Raw genomic sequence first — 16,326 nt, 5'->3', positions numbered from 1 at the left:
TGACAACATTGACTCATCTATTTCAGGATGACTCATAGCACTCAAAAGCATTTTGGCAGCCTGTAACGTATCTTAAACATCAGCCTTAAGCCTTTGACCCATGAGTAACTCAGTAGAGAGCTCATTGCCAATTATAAAGTATGAATAAATATTCTGATATTTAATCATCAGTAGGCAAATCCCTGGTCACCTTGTGTTCCTGTGAAGGCTGCTGTGGCCTTGCAAGGCTCCCTAGATGGTCCTGACTGGGACAGTGAGGGACTAAAGAAAAGACAAATAGATACAACAGACACAGATTAGCTGGGGTTGGGTAGGGTGGGCTCCCTGCTAGAGAAACTTCAGTCCCTGGAAACTCATTGTGTTTATTATATAGAGTTGGGCAGAGAGGTGGGGTAATTGCATATTGCTCAACAAGGAAGCAGGGTTATTACATACAGATAAACACAGAGGCTGGGTTATTATGGACAGCTGAATCAAGGAGGCAGGTTTCTGTGTGTATGCAGTTTTCTGCATCCACTATCGATGGACCAGAGGAAGCGCTGCCATTCTTTTGAGCCTCACTGCCAGGAAGAAGGCTTTGCCAGTTTTTCCCATGGGTCTGTGCTCAGGGTGACTCATGTCAACAACCCACATTCACTCAGGACCTCATACACTTAGGCTTCCTTTGCTTTCCACAGACGTCCTTGAACTAAAACCACCCAAAGACTTAAAATATTTTTATCTATTTGATTTTAGTTAACTTCCTCTTTAGAACATTCAATACTGGTCAAATTTTGGAAAGCTGCACGGAAGGAGATTTGGATTATTTAAAGATGCTCGTTTTCACTGGACATTTTTGCATCCATCTTCAGGAAAATGATTTGAGATCTGGTTAATTAAGATCCTGAACTTGGCCTATGTATGAAATTATTTAGTACTATTATCATGCTGCTATCAGTGCCTTTCAGAAGACCCACATGATCTTGAACACATCTTAGACACATTCTGAGCATCAAAGCACATATGATAGCAAACCCTGTGCAGCTTGAGAAGCCCCAAGCCCATTTCAGGAATAAAAACTCTAAGTACCAGTTCTACATTCCCCCAGAGTACCTGAGCTCACGTGTTTTGCTTCCTTCTGGGTAACTGGCGACTCTACCCTTGTCCTAGCAATCAAGCCTCATGGCGCACCTGGAGTGCATTGTGCACCATCACAACTAAGCTTCTATTCTCACGCAGAATTGAGCAAAAATGCACTTGTGTTTTAGCCATCCTTTTCATTCAGTTGGGCTGAACCTGCCTTTGTTTCTGGATACTGGTGTACATTTCCCCCTAAAACCATAAAACACAGACATGAATGATAATTATACATCTGTAACCTCTGTGCTACATAAGTTTTTTTATTTAACCATTTGCATTGAGACATAAGTTTGCTCTTACATTTGAACGCATCAAACTTCATACTCATTAATGACTGTACTATATAAAAGACAGTAAGAGAATGCTAGTATCTTCTTTTTCTTCCAATGAACCCTCAATACCTAATATCCAGAAATGCTTCCCAAATGCGGTGTGGGATAAGTGATTTCTTACTGTAACTTCTGGGACGTGCATACTTTGTAACCAGAGCACATAGACGTCTTCCAAGGACTCATAAACGGATGTGGATGTGCTTGACTTGAGAAGGCCTGACGCTGATTACATGATTCTTTCTGATCAAAGGGGGGTACAATCAGGGCTTTAAATGGAAGGGCTCTCCAATTGTGACTATTGAGTGTACTCTATGAATCAATCTTTCTTGCTTTAAGGCAGACAGGATATTATTCTCATCAGTTTTGCATTAGAATTCCCAAATCCTTAGGGATAGAAAGTCCCTAATAAGTATTACACCTTCAAAACAGGATGATCGAAGTAGACAAGGTAGCGTACATTGAAAATCCTAGGTCAGCATGGTCGACTTAAGACCCTGGCTCAAAAGAAAAGAGAGAGATGGAGAGAAGGAGAGAGGGAGAGACATGAAAGGGGATGTCCCACGGTTCTTGGTAATTAAGAAGTACTTTAGAAGTGAAGCCTTGAACCACGTGAGTCTCATCAATGAAAAGGCTAACTTACTGTAAGTGAAATACTTAATCCACAAAAATGTTATGCTCATTCTCCCTTCCTTTTGGTTCTACATCATCCCCACCCTCTCTTCCCTGGAGTTTCTCTTTGATAGTTGAGTTTACATAGGGCATTCATCAACACCTTCCTTTTACCATCTCCAGCACGCTTGGCGATGGGGAGGGAGTTGCTTCATTGAATGGGAAAGGTGAAGGACCAGACCCTGTGTAGGGTGAGGGTGCAGCTAAGGATAAAGGAGCTGGTCTTTCAAGTAGGTTCACACATGTTCTGCATCTCTCCGTTCTAGAGTAGCTCACAGGTTTAATCAAGAAAAGCATATATTTCATTTTGAGTTCCAGTCCAAAGATTTCATGTTGGGCATGTTTCTGAAACAGTCACTTCTGATTTAACCAGCCTGGGAAGGAATAGGTGTGGCCATTTGGAAACATGGCAGTCCTGGGTCCTCACACAGGTGGAGAAAATGATCCCACCACAAAGAGGGGGAAAATGCTGGGAAGACAATGGCATAAATATGCCTATAAGTCACCTCATCCTCTCTGTGCTGTTTGACTCAGGAGAACGTCCACCTTTTCCTTCAGCTTTGACAACTACAATGCTATGATGCTGTTTTCTGACGATTTCCTTGATAATACCAATCACTCCATCCCTGACACTTTCCAGGACCTCTATTACTGGTTATTGAACTCCTTATATTATTTATGATTTTTTCAGTCAATATTTTTACATCCCAGCAAGTTTAGGGATGATACATTCTGCAGCATGAGCTTTATTCCATTCTATGTGCCTAGCTGTCATAGGCCATGGATCGAGAATTGCTGTAAGCACTGTGTGGTCACGGCTGAATAGCCACCTTTCCCACAGTTTATCAGAAGGGCTGCCAGCCACACTTCAATTTTGTGATACCTTTAACAGTCCCAGAGATAGAGCCACAGGGACATAACTTTTCCTTTATTTCCCATATCTACTTGATATGACCGTCCATTATTTCTTCTCTCAGGCTATTTATCTTTTTCCCTTAAAACCTTTAAAATATTTCTAGTACTAATGCCTGTTATTTCCTGTATAGTCATCCTCAGTCCCATCAGAAAAGCCTCGACACAGACCCACACACGTCACGCAGTGGCTTATCTATTTCAATATTTCTCCATTCACTGTTTTCTGCATCCGCATCTAGAGGCTTCTCACTTCTCAGTTAATATTCTTCCCAGTTCCCCTGCCTCCTCTCTGTCTTCTAACATGGCATTGAGCCCGCAGTAAGTACTTTCTTGTACTCTAAGCTGTGGTTTTACCATCTGTTGTGAGTTTCTCAGTGGCAGACCCTGGATTGCATTTTGTTTTGTGTCTCCCACTGCGTCTATATTGGAGTTGCTCAATAAACAAATGGCTGGTTGTTCCTACTCCCAGAGAGGCTGCTTCAGGCATCAGGCTTTGGTAAGAATCACACACACTTTAGAGTCAACAGACAGCATGACCTGACTATAACTGTCAGTAGAGATGAATAGTATAATCTCTGGAAAAGTACAGGGCTCCGAGCCTTGTTTTTTATTATTGAAATGGGCGTAATGGTACTCATCCGTGAGGTTGCTGTGTAGGTCAAATGAGGTAATGTGGAAGAGTCTAGCATTGTACCTAGCATCTAGCATGGACTCGCTGAACAGCTTCCTTCCTCCCACATGTATGTCATTAACCTCTTGAACTTTTCATTGAAGTCTTGACGGAAAATATTTCTGCTCCCATCCCTTACGTTTTCCCCAGGATACTGGGAAGTAGGGGAAATTAAACAAGTGTGGACTATTTGGGGAACTTTCCAGAATGTAGATGGAAATTGACATTTGATGGCCTTCCAGTGTTGACGCTGTTGTATATGAAAGCGCAGAATGACAGAGTTTGGGAAGCAGGATAATCAGGCAGCAAAGCACACGCTGATGGCTTCAAGTCTGAGTCTCAACACAAGAGTTCATTAGCTCTAAATTATACATTATAGGTGATAGATGGTTATATTTTGTTGGGAGTTCATTAAAATCCACTCATTTATATAAATGATGATTTCAATATACTAGTCTATTGTTGCTTAAATAATTATGCAGTGACTTATATATGAAACCATAAAAGTGTAGGATAAATTAAAAACAAAAGAACAGCAAAGGGTTATGGGACCTTCTGTTTTAACTTTGATCAAGGAGTCCACCTTTTTTGCAATCTGTTTCCAAAGTAGGTAAACCTTACATCACCTCCCTGTTGATTGGGTTGATTCAATTTGACTATCTGGAGACCTACAAACCTCTGTCAAGTTTCTCTCTGGTACTCCATATTTTCACAGGAGGCGGCTTTCTTTTTTCTCCCAGCCATTTTAAGCTAGTATAGGGATCCTAGAAACCAGAGAGAGAGTCTATGTACACATTGTATTACGTTAGAGAATCTCTTCCTTGCCAACTTACCTGACTAAAACCACAGGAAAATACAACAGCATTAGCAGTGCTTTGGGGACCCCAACTGGAAAAATTGAAGGGGAGATGCCTGTACTTTTGAAATGAAAATGCACATTCAACTATCCTTAAGGAGAATTTTCATCGTGGCATTGCATTTTGGGTGAATGTCTGACTTTGGGATATCCATTTGCCAGCTGCAGGAAGCTAGTCGTCTCAGCAGACATGAAAGGATTCGTTTTGATTTTTTGTAGAAAGAGATATGGAGAACCATTTAGCTAAAGAGTTTTTAGCTTGTTTTAATGCATTTATATCATTAGGGTGCCTATTTTAAATAATATCTGTTTCTGTTTCGGGAAGTTTTACAAAAATCAAATCTGCAAGAGTTAGAACTGATTTTTAAGTTCACCAGGGAGCACTATTTGTAAGAGAGAGAGAGGGAGGGAGGGAGAGAGAGAGAGAGAGAGAGAGAGAGAGAGAAAGAGAGAAATTCTCATGGTGAACTATTGTGTAAAATAAAAACATCATTTTTCAAAATGTGTTCCACCTTGCTCACAATACATTTTCCTTCTATATTTGTGAACACATGACTAACAGCAGTTAAGATATGTTTTTTTTGGAATTGACATTTCCTTTTAAAATATTTGCACAATTTAAAATGAGATATTGGTTGCATTTATGCTTTTAATAGAATGAGTCTGTATTCTTTTTCAAAGGTATGCTGGTTTAAGACACTAAGTGTTTCTCATAAATTTATTTTGACAGAGATTCTCGTAGATAAAGGGAACTTCGACGTTGCCATCATAAAACAGAGCCTTTACCTATACAGAATAAGGATAACTATTTTAAAAGATTGGGCAATAATAATTTCATAGCCCTTTATACACTTATGTTCTTATTGCCTGTGGTTTCAAGTTTGAAATCAGTGCTTAATGTGTTTTGTTTTATTTGTTTCTATTGTCAAACACACATTTTTTTTTGGAGCCGCTCACCATATTACTCTTAATTATTCATGTGCAATACTGAGGATATTCTCCTGCTTGCTTCAATTAAATCTATTAATCCATTAACTTTAATTCTGAGGCAGGGAGCCAGAGACCATTATTACAAAACGATTGTGGAAGACGCTCTTTAGTTTCAAGAATGTTCATAAAATGCAGAAACCAAATGCTACCCCTTCAAGGAAACTACAAAGTTTAGAAGTAAAAATGTATATGTTTACCAATTTCAAGTAATTTTTAGCAACCTCCAATAATATGTGGATTTCTTTCCAATAATGCATTGTGTAGCATTACAGAAAGTCAACGAGCTGCTGTGTGGAAGCTGAATGGGCCCAGTGACAATAATACCACAACCATTACCCAGTGTGAGACTGAAAATGCGCACAGCGAAAGATCTTAAAGTTTGTTTTCCCTAGAAACCCAGCTGATTTGTTAAATATGACAAATCTATTTAGCACAATTGCTGGCTTGTGGAACAAATTCTAAGGCAGTATTGATTTGTTTGATTTAAACGTCAGATGTTTGTATTTGGGCCGACTTAATGCTCTTTGTGATTCCCGCAGCTCAGCACCCATGATTCACCCATGCTCAGCACCGTTCTCTGTCTCTCTCCAGGTCTTCACTGGGATCTTCACAGCCGAGATGGTTCTGAAAATCATTGCCATGGACCCCTATTACTATTTCCAAGAGGGCTGGAATATTTTTGACGGAATTATTGTTAGCCTGAGTTTAATGGAGCTTGGCCTGGCAAATGTGGAGGGGTTGTCCGTGCTTCGGTCTTTCAGACTGGTACCTCCCTGTTGTTCATGTCCCATCTCTCATTAGCATAGGACTTACTTTTAAGTGTCTGTTTATGTAATGATCATAGTGTTTAAAATAGTGTTTTTAATTACACCAAGTCGATATCCTCAGAAAATGTACAAACATGACCTTTGAAGATAAGTATAATTTATTTTCTAAGAATGATAAAAAAAATAACAATTGAAATACTCGACAATTCGACATGTAGGAGACCCACGTGTTACAAACATATATGTCCTTTCTAAATCAGTTTTATATTCTGAAATTATTTTGACTTCATATTTGTAATGTAAAGAAAGAAAAAGAGAAAAGAAGATTAATAAAAATGTTAAACCCCAATTAATAATGCCGGGTTTTTAACCATGCCCACTCATATTAGAGGAACACTCCTCTAAAGCGTGTGGCAAGCCAGGAATATTGGCACCTATCGCTAATCCCAGCACTCGGAAGCTGGAGGCAGACATCCTAGTTCAGAGGTACCCTCAGATATACCATAAGTTTGAGGCCAGCCTGGACTCCATGAGACGGTCTCCAAAATCAAGACAAAACAAAACAGATTCAACATATACAAAAATGTTTGATGCGTTTGGTGTTTTAAACAATGATATCATGAATCATTTTGAATTATGGCCAAAAATATTTACTAAAAGTACATATGTTTTTGTTGGAAATTAAGTATATATATGTTATATATATTTATATTATATATATACACATAATATGTATTTCAAATTGAACGAAGCTTTTGAAAGTCAAATTAGCTTATTTCACACCTATTTTAAGATAAAGAAAATTTAATTCGTGCTTTCAGCATTCCTTCTCATTTTCTATAACAGAATCTGAGGTGACAGTTGATGTTTTAACAGTGTCTGTGTAATTAAAGGAATAATAGTTTTCATAGGTATACCTTTCAATAAATATGAAATGAAAATTATATAGAAAATTGCACTTAAATGATATGATTTGTAATCCAAATATTATTATCACTTTTGGTTTGGATCTATGTTATGTGTGACTCTCAAAATAATAACCTGGCTTCCAAATGTACTCAATTTCATATTATTTTATTACAGCTCCGAGTCTTCAAGTTGGCAAAATCCTGGCCCACACTGAATATGCTCATCAAGATCATCGGCAACTCGGTGGGCGCCCTGGGCAACCTGACCCTGGTGTTGGCCATCATTGTCTTCATCTTCGCCGTGGTCGGCATGCAGCTGTTTGGAAAGAGCTACAAGGAGTGCGTCTGCAAGATCAACGAGGATTGCACACTCCCACGCTGGCACATGAATGACTTCTTCCACTCCTTTCTGATCGTGTTCCGGGTGCTGTGTGGCGAGTGGATAGAGACCATGTGGGACTGCATGGAGGTCGCGGGCCAGACCATGTGCCTTATTGTGTTCATGTTGGTCATGGTGATTGGCAACCTTGTGGTACGTATGGACTGCAGATGTTCATAGATAAGAATTGAGTTTGTGCTGGGGGTAAAACGGTGGCTTAAGCTGTAAACACATCTCTAATTTTAAAACCAGTGGCTGAAAGTCAAAGCCCCCTACAAGCAGCCATTGAAGGACCACATTATTTAAATTCTCTGGAGTTGGAGCCCCTGTCTGTGACAGTGGAGTAAAGCTGACCTGCTGTGGAGGAAATGAGGGTGGGAGGTGCATTTAATGCCTGCTAAGATCAGTAAATACTGCCTTTACTTTTTCTCTTCTTGTCAAAGATGTGTTTTCTTACCAAGACTAACTGTATCCTGATATTATTTTGATATGATAATCTCTTTGAACCCTACAAATACAATTACTTTATACTGAAATGACTTTTTACAGGCTCATAATTCAGATTTCTTTCTTTAAACGTATAGGTTAGACCCAAATTCTAAGACCAAATTTTAATGAAATAAAGAATTGTACTTTAGCTGTGGTTTATAATTACTATAGGGCATAAAATGTGTTCTTATGTGAATTTGCTTTATGAAAAGAAAATGACTTATTGTAGTTTGAATAATTACACACACGCATACATAGAGAGAGAGAGAAACAAACACAAACGGATGATAGATGTCAGATAGATGACAGATGATAGATAGATAGACAGATAGATAGATAGATAGATAGATAATAGATAGATAGGTAGGTAGATGATAGATAGATGATAGATAATAGATAGATAGATGATAGATAGATAGATAGATAAATAGATAGATAGATGATAGATAATAGATAGATAGATGATAGATAGATAGATAGATAGATAGATAGATAGATAGATAGATAGATAATAGATAGATAGGTAGGTAGATGATAGATAGATGATAGATAATAGATAGATAGATGATAGATAGATAGATAAATAGATAGATAGACAGATAGATAGATAGAGATAGACGATACAGAAAAATTTAAAATACTTCCAGCCATTGCTTGGATTCTAGAAGACCAGGGACAACCGTCTTCAGTTATGTCCCCACTGCTGAGTCCACCTAGCTTTAAATTTATTTGCGGTGACATAAATGGCCCCAGTTAACCGCAGCAGAGAAAAGAAATGGACTTGATTGCAAGAGAGAGATTTGCCCAGAGAAGGGCGGTGGATAGTGTAGTCGGAGGGTGGCAGCTGGGAGTGATCAGTGTGTGTTGTTCACATGCATGAAATTGCCAAGAACAAAATACTTAAATTCCTGAGTCATATGCAAATATTGAGATCGTCTATAAAGTCACACTAGGCCTTCCCTTTGAAGGGTACATTTCAAAAGAATGATCTGGGGATACATGTACTTTTTCTTAAAATAGTATATTGGAGAGCCCTAGATTCTGAACAAAATATGATGTATAGCTAGAAAACTGGGAAACCTGCTTTACTTTTGCCTCCTGCCGTGTGAAGGAACTCAGTAATTACACTTTAAGCCAAAAATAGCCTGTAAATAAATCTCCTTTTGTGTCAGACATCCTGAGCTATCCCTGTATTATCCCCAGATCCCCAGGTATTCTCTGCTGTGAGCCATGGCAAAACTCGACAAAACCAAAGAGAGAAGGGATTATGTTATATGAGTCTGGCTAACCCCTAGAACATTTTAGAATTTTCTCCACCTTCTATGCTATTTGGACACATAAAAATTTAAAGCGTATTTGAGGGGAAGTAGGTTAGCCCTTATTCAAATTGCTTTATCTGCTATTACAGTCTATAGTCACCAAACCAAAAAAATCTGTTTCTGCTCGTTGTTGTTTTGTTGTTGTTGGTTTTTTTAATACAAAACAGCAGATTATTAAATTTGTTACATGGACACATAAAACTAGACTTTCCGTAGACAAACTGGTAAGAGGAAGTTACATAATGAGAAATAAAAAAAATATTTTTTTTTCTCATGACAAGAGCCACTCTAAGTGCGATTCTGTCTTTTCACTGGTGAGTCTGCGTAGATGTGATTTAATTCTATTTTTTCTTCCTGCTATTCTCACTGGAGAAGGGTGCCCAAGTTACCAGTATCCTGTTAGTTACCACAGGTAGGAGTTATGCTCTTTAAATGGTGTTTGATTTTAATGTGGAGCCTGCATTCAAAAGGATTTGTGAAACCCGCTGAAGCAACGACCTGGGCTCCCTGTCCACTAAATTATTTCTAGGCATGTTTCAGTATTAACATGGAACTTCTACTGTTTCTCCGTTCAGGTTCTGAACCTCTTTCTGGCCTTACTGTTGAGCTCCTTTAGCTCAGACAACCTCGCTGCTACTGATGATGATAACGAGATGAACAACCTCCAGATTGCAGTGGGAAGGATGCAGAAGGGAATTGATTATGTGAACAATAAGATACGGGAGTGCTTCCGCAAAGCCTTCTTCAGGAAGCCCAAAGTTATAGAAATCCATGAAGGCAACAAAATAGACAGCTGCATGTCCAATAACACCGGCATCGAGATAAGCAAGGAGCTTAATTACCTCAAGGATGGTAATGGAACCACCAGTGGAGTAGGTACCGGAAGCAGTGTTGAGAAATATGTAATCGACGAAAATGACTACATGTCATTCATAAACAACCCAAGTCTCACTGTGACCGTGCCCATTGCCGTGGGAGAGTCTGACTTTGAAAATTTAAATACGGAAGAGTTCAGCAGTGAGTCGGAACTAGAAGAAAGCAAGGAGGTATGTGTACTTCTCAGTCCAGGTTGCACTGTTGGCAGAACCCCTGCAGTATGGCTTCTCTGAAGTGTTTTGAGGTGCTTTATTAAGAGGTGTTAATGAGCTGGGTGTGTAGCTCAAGGGTAGAATGCTTAACAGGCAGGAGGTCTTCTAGTACCCAACACCACATGCAAAACAGCTTAACGTTGTATTGGTAATGTTGGAACATCATGAGAAATTGGTAAATTCATTTAATTATAGCTTTCCACGGGAAATCACCATTTGAGCAATTAAAATGTTCGCTTTTCTTGATGGCTTGAAAGCCCAATTTAAAATGTAACCCTGAAAAAAAAAAAAGAGAGATACTACTTAACACTTTTGTCCTTTTAGGAATATCAACGAACTCTATTTTAACGGTGGTCGTGCTATCACTGTGAAAGTTTTACGTAGTCTTTACTCTGAGTATTTCATTTACCATAATAGAGTACATTATCTAAGAAAGTATTTTGCTTACTAAGAAGGTACAAGCAGCACTGATTTTTTTCCCTGCTAAAGATGAGCAAACCTATAACATATTCGATATTAACTTGAAACTACTGAGGATTATAGAGAAACTGCAGATGGAAAAAAAAATTTTTTTATTTTATTTTATTGAGAAAAGGAAAAAAAAGTTTCAGCCTCCTCCCAGCCTCCCATTTCCCTCCCCCTCCTCCCACCCTTCTTCCCCTCCCCCCACTCCTCTCCCCCTCCCTCTCCAGTCCAAAGAGCAGTCAGGGTTCCCTGCCCTGTGGAAAGTCCAAGGTCCTCCCCCCTCCGTCCATGTCTAGGAAGGTGAACATCCAAACTGGCTAGGCTCCCACAAAGCCGGAACATGAAGTAGGATCCAAACCCCGTGCCGTAGTCCTTGGCTTCTCATCATCCCTCCTTGCTCGCCATGTTCGGAGAGTCCGGTTTTATCCCATGCTTTTTCAGTCATAGTCCAGCTGGCCTTGGTGAGCTCCCATGTTCAGAGTCCGGTTTTATCAGGCTCATAGTTGTTAGAATGAAAAAAAGAAAAATTTCTTATGTTCTACAATTTGAACTCTCCTGACAATAGTGACATTGGTTCAATTAAAATTTTTTTTATTATTTATTTATGGCCTTTGGACTTAACAGCTGGAAGTTAATCTAGCACAGATGGAGTTATAAGAGATATACTTTAGCTTGAGGCTGTAGCATCCTCACCATAGGAATCAGACGAGTGATGTTTGATTTTCTAAATTCTCTTGAAACTTTTGAAAAGCAAGATAATTGCTCTGAAATCCTTATAGGACGTTTATAGCATTACAACATAGTGTTCCTATTTATTTCATATTTTAAGTATTTCTGGAAAACTAAGAAAGGCAGCAAACTAATTTCCAGAGTTACACTCAAGAGTATGTGTAGCACATTTAATTCACATCGCTCATCCTAGTAAACTAAGACTAAGTTCCAGCTTCCTTTCCCATCACCTGGCATAGACTGATTTAAGAAAAAACACCAAATAGCTAGCAATCATTCACTGACCACTTTATCCAGTTTTGTCAAAGACAGATTCTATCACATGCTCCCCAACAAACTCACAAAGTCTTTAAAACTCTACTTTGAAGTTTGACCTTACAGGACTGTGATAAATTCTTAGGTGTTTAAGAATGGAGAAGGCTGCTAAATGAGAGAAGATTGAAATAGGCTTTCTATTTGGGTCACATCATGAAAAGGAAAAAGATATTATTCTGCAAAGGGAGAGCAAGGACCGAGAACGAGCTCCGACCCACTACTAAGGTGGATAGTGAGTGAGAGACAACAGGAAGGGTCTCTTGGTATGTCTGGAAGCTTCTGATTGCATTTCAAAGTAAGTCAGAGCTTGGAATTGGCTACCTGGTCAAGAAGGAATATTCTGGAACACAGAAGCAATTAGGAATTGGCACCTTAGGAAAGTTTGATATTAAAGTGCAAAGCAGGCTAGACTGAGAGATAATGGAGATTATCTTACACCTTGTTATAGCACCGAGATGAGGTAATTCTGGCCTAAAGTAATAGGGAACGGAGAGTAATTGGCAATTCAACAGACGGAAAGAATCTGAGGAATCCAAAAAGTGGTGATTCTGCTGTCTGAAATGGTCTTTTGAGAAAGGTTACCAGGTTTGTGTGGAAAGAGTTTAATTAGGGATTTAAGCTTTGCACTTCACACTCATGGATTCTACATACTGGGGTTCAGTCAACCTCTGATCAAAGACATCACAGAAAAATATATTTGCTGAATAGATACATACTATATTTCCATTGTTCCCCGAAAGATTACAGTGCAATAATTATTTATATTTCATTTTGTACTACAGATAATCTAGATATAAGATACTGTGTAGGTTACCTGTGTGTTCTTCAGGTACCAGACCAGTTAATATGCAGGATGTGCACATCCCATTGGTTGGGATTTTTGTAGAGTCCTGGAACCAATCCTTTGTGGACAGCAAGGGGTGCTTGGGCTGAAGGTGACAGCATTGGGCAGGGTGTGAGGTCGGAGCTAAAAGTAGAGCAGATAATGCAAGACTTTAAATTATTTGGTTCCCTGAAAATAAGAAAGGCCAGAGAAATAATTATAAGCCCAAAATAGAATACAGCTAAGAACACAATTGCCTGACCAACCTAAGGTCAAGAAAAGACAGCAAAGCCAAAGAAAGAAATTTCCTTTGCATTAATAGCAGAGACCAATGACAGTGGAGTTATGAAGAATAAATATCTCCATTTTCGTCTGCTGAAAAGCTGGTTTCAAGACATTTCAAAAACTCCATAAGATCTATGGATATTTCTTTTTTGAAAAGCTTAAACATCACATCATAAACTTGGAATATTAAGACGTAATTCCTCATCATCAATTCTCAGAAATAGTTTGCTGCCTAAACAAAAATTTATAATTGGATAATTTTTATAATTCTATCCTCTTTCAACCAAGTTTTGAATTCATGAAATCTAATTGCAGAAGTTAATGAAATTTTTTTAAATCTATAAATGTTAGTAGGAAATAATTCATGAAAACCTGAGCTTATGCATATATTTTTATGCTTGGTTAAGTTTTGAAATGACTCTACAAAGTAATATTAAATATTGCTTGCACGTGGAAGCTGTTGAGGTGGCTTAAAGATTAAGAGCACATGCTGTACTTACAGAGGACCTAACTTTGTTTCTCAGCACCCAGGTAATTCCTGTTCCAGGGGATCTGACAATCTTCAGGACTCCAAAGGCACTGCATATACATGGTACACACCCATAAATGCAGGGGAGACACTCACATACAGAATATAAAGTAAAGAAAATAGATTGCTGTGAAAATGGGTGGGCAGGAAGGTGAGGGAGAATCTGGGAGAAGTTGGGGGAGGAAAAAGAATAGGCTCAAAATTCTTTGTTCTATTTTCTGAAAAAATAAAGTAAAAACCGCTATTACATGTGTTGCTTGAACTCAAGTTCTGTTTAATAATCAATAAATTCTACATTTATTTAACAATAAATTTTATGTGGATGAAACATTTTAAGTAGTACCCCAAAAACTTACCCAAGAGCAAAAGGAAAATTCTCATATATGCTAACACATAACACGTAAGATGGAACTTAAAAAAAATAAGAAAAATTGGTATACTCTAACATTGCAGGACAGATTTAGATTAATTCCACCTAAATATGACTTTGGTCTACCTCACACATGCACATACCTTGAACACACCCTGAACACACACACACACACACACACACACACACACACACACACACACACAATGTTTTGATTTGTTTTCGCTAGTATCTTGACCACACTAGAAGGAAAACCTTGAATTCCTCTTTGGATAGCGTGTAGCATCCTTTGGCTTCGCTCACAGACTTAGCAATCATTAGGCTGAACACAGCAGAATTTTATTACATTTATCCTTAAACAATAAAATTATTTCACAATTGCATGCATTTTTTTCTTTCTCATTAGGTAGTAAACCAATCAGCTTAGAGGGTTTGAAAACCCTTGCTACTCAGGTATTTCCACTCATCTGTAATAAAATATGACTGGTAACTGCAGCCAGAGATAAAAAAATACCTGAAAGTGTTCAAAGTCATAGGTGTAAACTCTAGTATTTTATATATTACCAAATGTGTACTCCGTAAATGTGTTCATCATGTATGTATGTATATACCACTTAGGCTGGTATAGAAGCAAACCCAAAGCTTTGTATAAAAAAAAATGAAGGCTCGCATTTCAGAATACTTATATTTTTTATCTTAAGTAAACTCCTAATTCTTCAAATAGTATGGCAATCTCTAATGTACAGTCTTGAGGTATTTTTTTTATGGTTTTAATGTTCTCGTAATCATGATCTAATTTAGTGCTTAAAAGATTACTGGCTTATCTTCCCCAAGGAAAGATTTAGAATAAATGCTCTTAATGATCATATTCTTAGCTGAATTCCCAATTCAGTCTAGCAATATCCTATTGTGACCTTCACTTCTGACCATTCTTACTTCTCCCAGGCGTGAGACCAAGCTGGAGCCGTCAAGAATGCCGCTCTGGTGTTTTTTAAGCCGCCAGAGGCTCGAGCCATCACTTTTACCCAGGTTACCAAAGCAAGTTGTTCTTACAGTCACCACGTAAACGAATTTTGACTGGCCTGCATGCTCCGCAGCTATAATCCTTCCCCTGCCGTGGCAAGGAAGTGCGAGGCTGGCCCAGCTGCTCTCTGCTGAAGCGTGTGGCACATCACAGCATGGCCAGGCGAGACGGGCAGTCCTGACGTCATACTTAATTCTGCCGATGGGCTTTCCACTTTAGTCTTTTAGATTTTAAAAAGCAATAATTGCATGCCCGATAATTTCTTATAATATCGATTTTAAACATTTTAGAAGTGCTTACAGTTTGATATAATGAAGGACTTAAGAGAGCATGCATATTTTTATTTGTTTTTTTTAATTTCATTAAAATAAGACCACAACTTTTTTTTTTGTTATTGATGATTCAGCCCTTATATGCAAACTGTGCCACCAAAATACGCCTCCAGGGCCTTTTTTGGTGTGTGTGATAATACTGCCATTTTCAAGTCATTATATTCAGATCAGTGGTTAGCACTTTCAACTGAACCAATTCCTGTGCTCCAGGGGGAGGTTTGCATTCATGCTTTCAGAAAGGCTCTGAGAAACGCAAAGGGCAGCAGTGAGATCTTGGTATAGACAGATATTAGTCTGAACACGCATTTAGGTACCATACAGTTTGGACTTCGAGTAATTTTTTTTTCAGTCCATCATCTGAAAACACACAGTGGTCATCATAAAGTAATCCAAAATAAAAGTCTATGCCGCCAGCAGGAAACACGCGTGGCAACTGGATCACTAAGTCATTGCACTAATGTACTTGTTCTCTTTGACTTGGTATCTCCCTGTGTATATTAAGGCCTTCCCAAACGTTCTATTCTAGACCGAGTGTGCAAAAAATGAAAAAAAAATGGTACTTGGATCATGTATTGTTTCTGATGGTTGGTTGTAGTTTTCTGAGAAGCAGGGTCATCTCCTGCGATGGCTGTGGCTCTCTGGTTTAGCTAAGGCTTTATTACTCTTTTGACTTAGCTTTCTTCTGTTGGTACCATTGCTGATCTCAGCCAAAAGGAGGCTCTGGGAGGAATACTGCCCAGAAGCCAAACATTGCAAGCCAGCATCTACTTCTAATTTAGAGTTGTTTGCAAATTTAATTTATACGTGCATTCTTTTGTAGGGTCACTAATACTTAGTTGGTTAGTACAACCAATTCAGAAATATTTTTTTTCATGAAAAGTAGAAAAATATAGTGCTAGTGATTTTGCAGAATAGAATGAAATAGTATTGGGAAGTTGTATGTCTTGTGTTCA

At 38.5% G+C, this 16,326-nt stretch overlaps 1 protein-coding gene across 9 annotated transcripts in view; it reads left to right on the top strand.

Annotated features, from left to right (window-relative positions):
* The window catches only part of Scn3a (sodium voltage-gated channel alpha subunit 3), a 107,788-nt gene that overhangs the window by 60,842 nt on the left and 30,620 nt on the right, over window positions 1-16,326 (top strand). For all 9 annotated transcript variants that reach the window (XM_041631660.1, XM_041631658.1, XM_041631656.1 and 6 more), the window contains 3 exons: window positions 6,143-6,316; window positions 7,402-7,758; window positions 9,989-10,459. In XM_041631660.1, coding sequence (XP_041487594.1) covers window positions 6,143-6,316; window positions 7,402-7,758; window positions 9,989-10,459 — 1,002 coding nt within the window. The remainder of the gene's footprint in view (window positions 1-6,142; window positions 6,317-7,401; window positions 7,759-9,988; window positions 10,460-16,326) is intronic.

This window comes from Microtus oregoni, unplaced genomic scaffold (assembly GCF_018167655.1).
Source record: "Microtus oregoni isolate MIOR12 unplaced genomic scaffold, Mior012 000037F_ref0000500, whole genome shotgun sequence".
Lineage (NCBI taxonomy): Eukaryota > Metazoa > Chordata > Mammalia > Rodentia > Cricetidae > Microtus > Microtus oregoni.
This window is presented reverse-complemented; position numbering and strand designations above follow the sequence as displayed.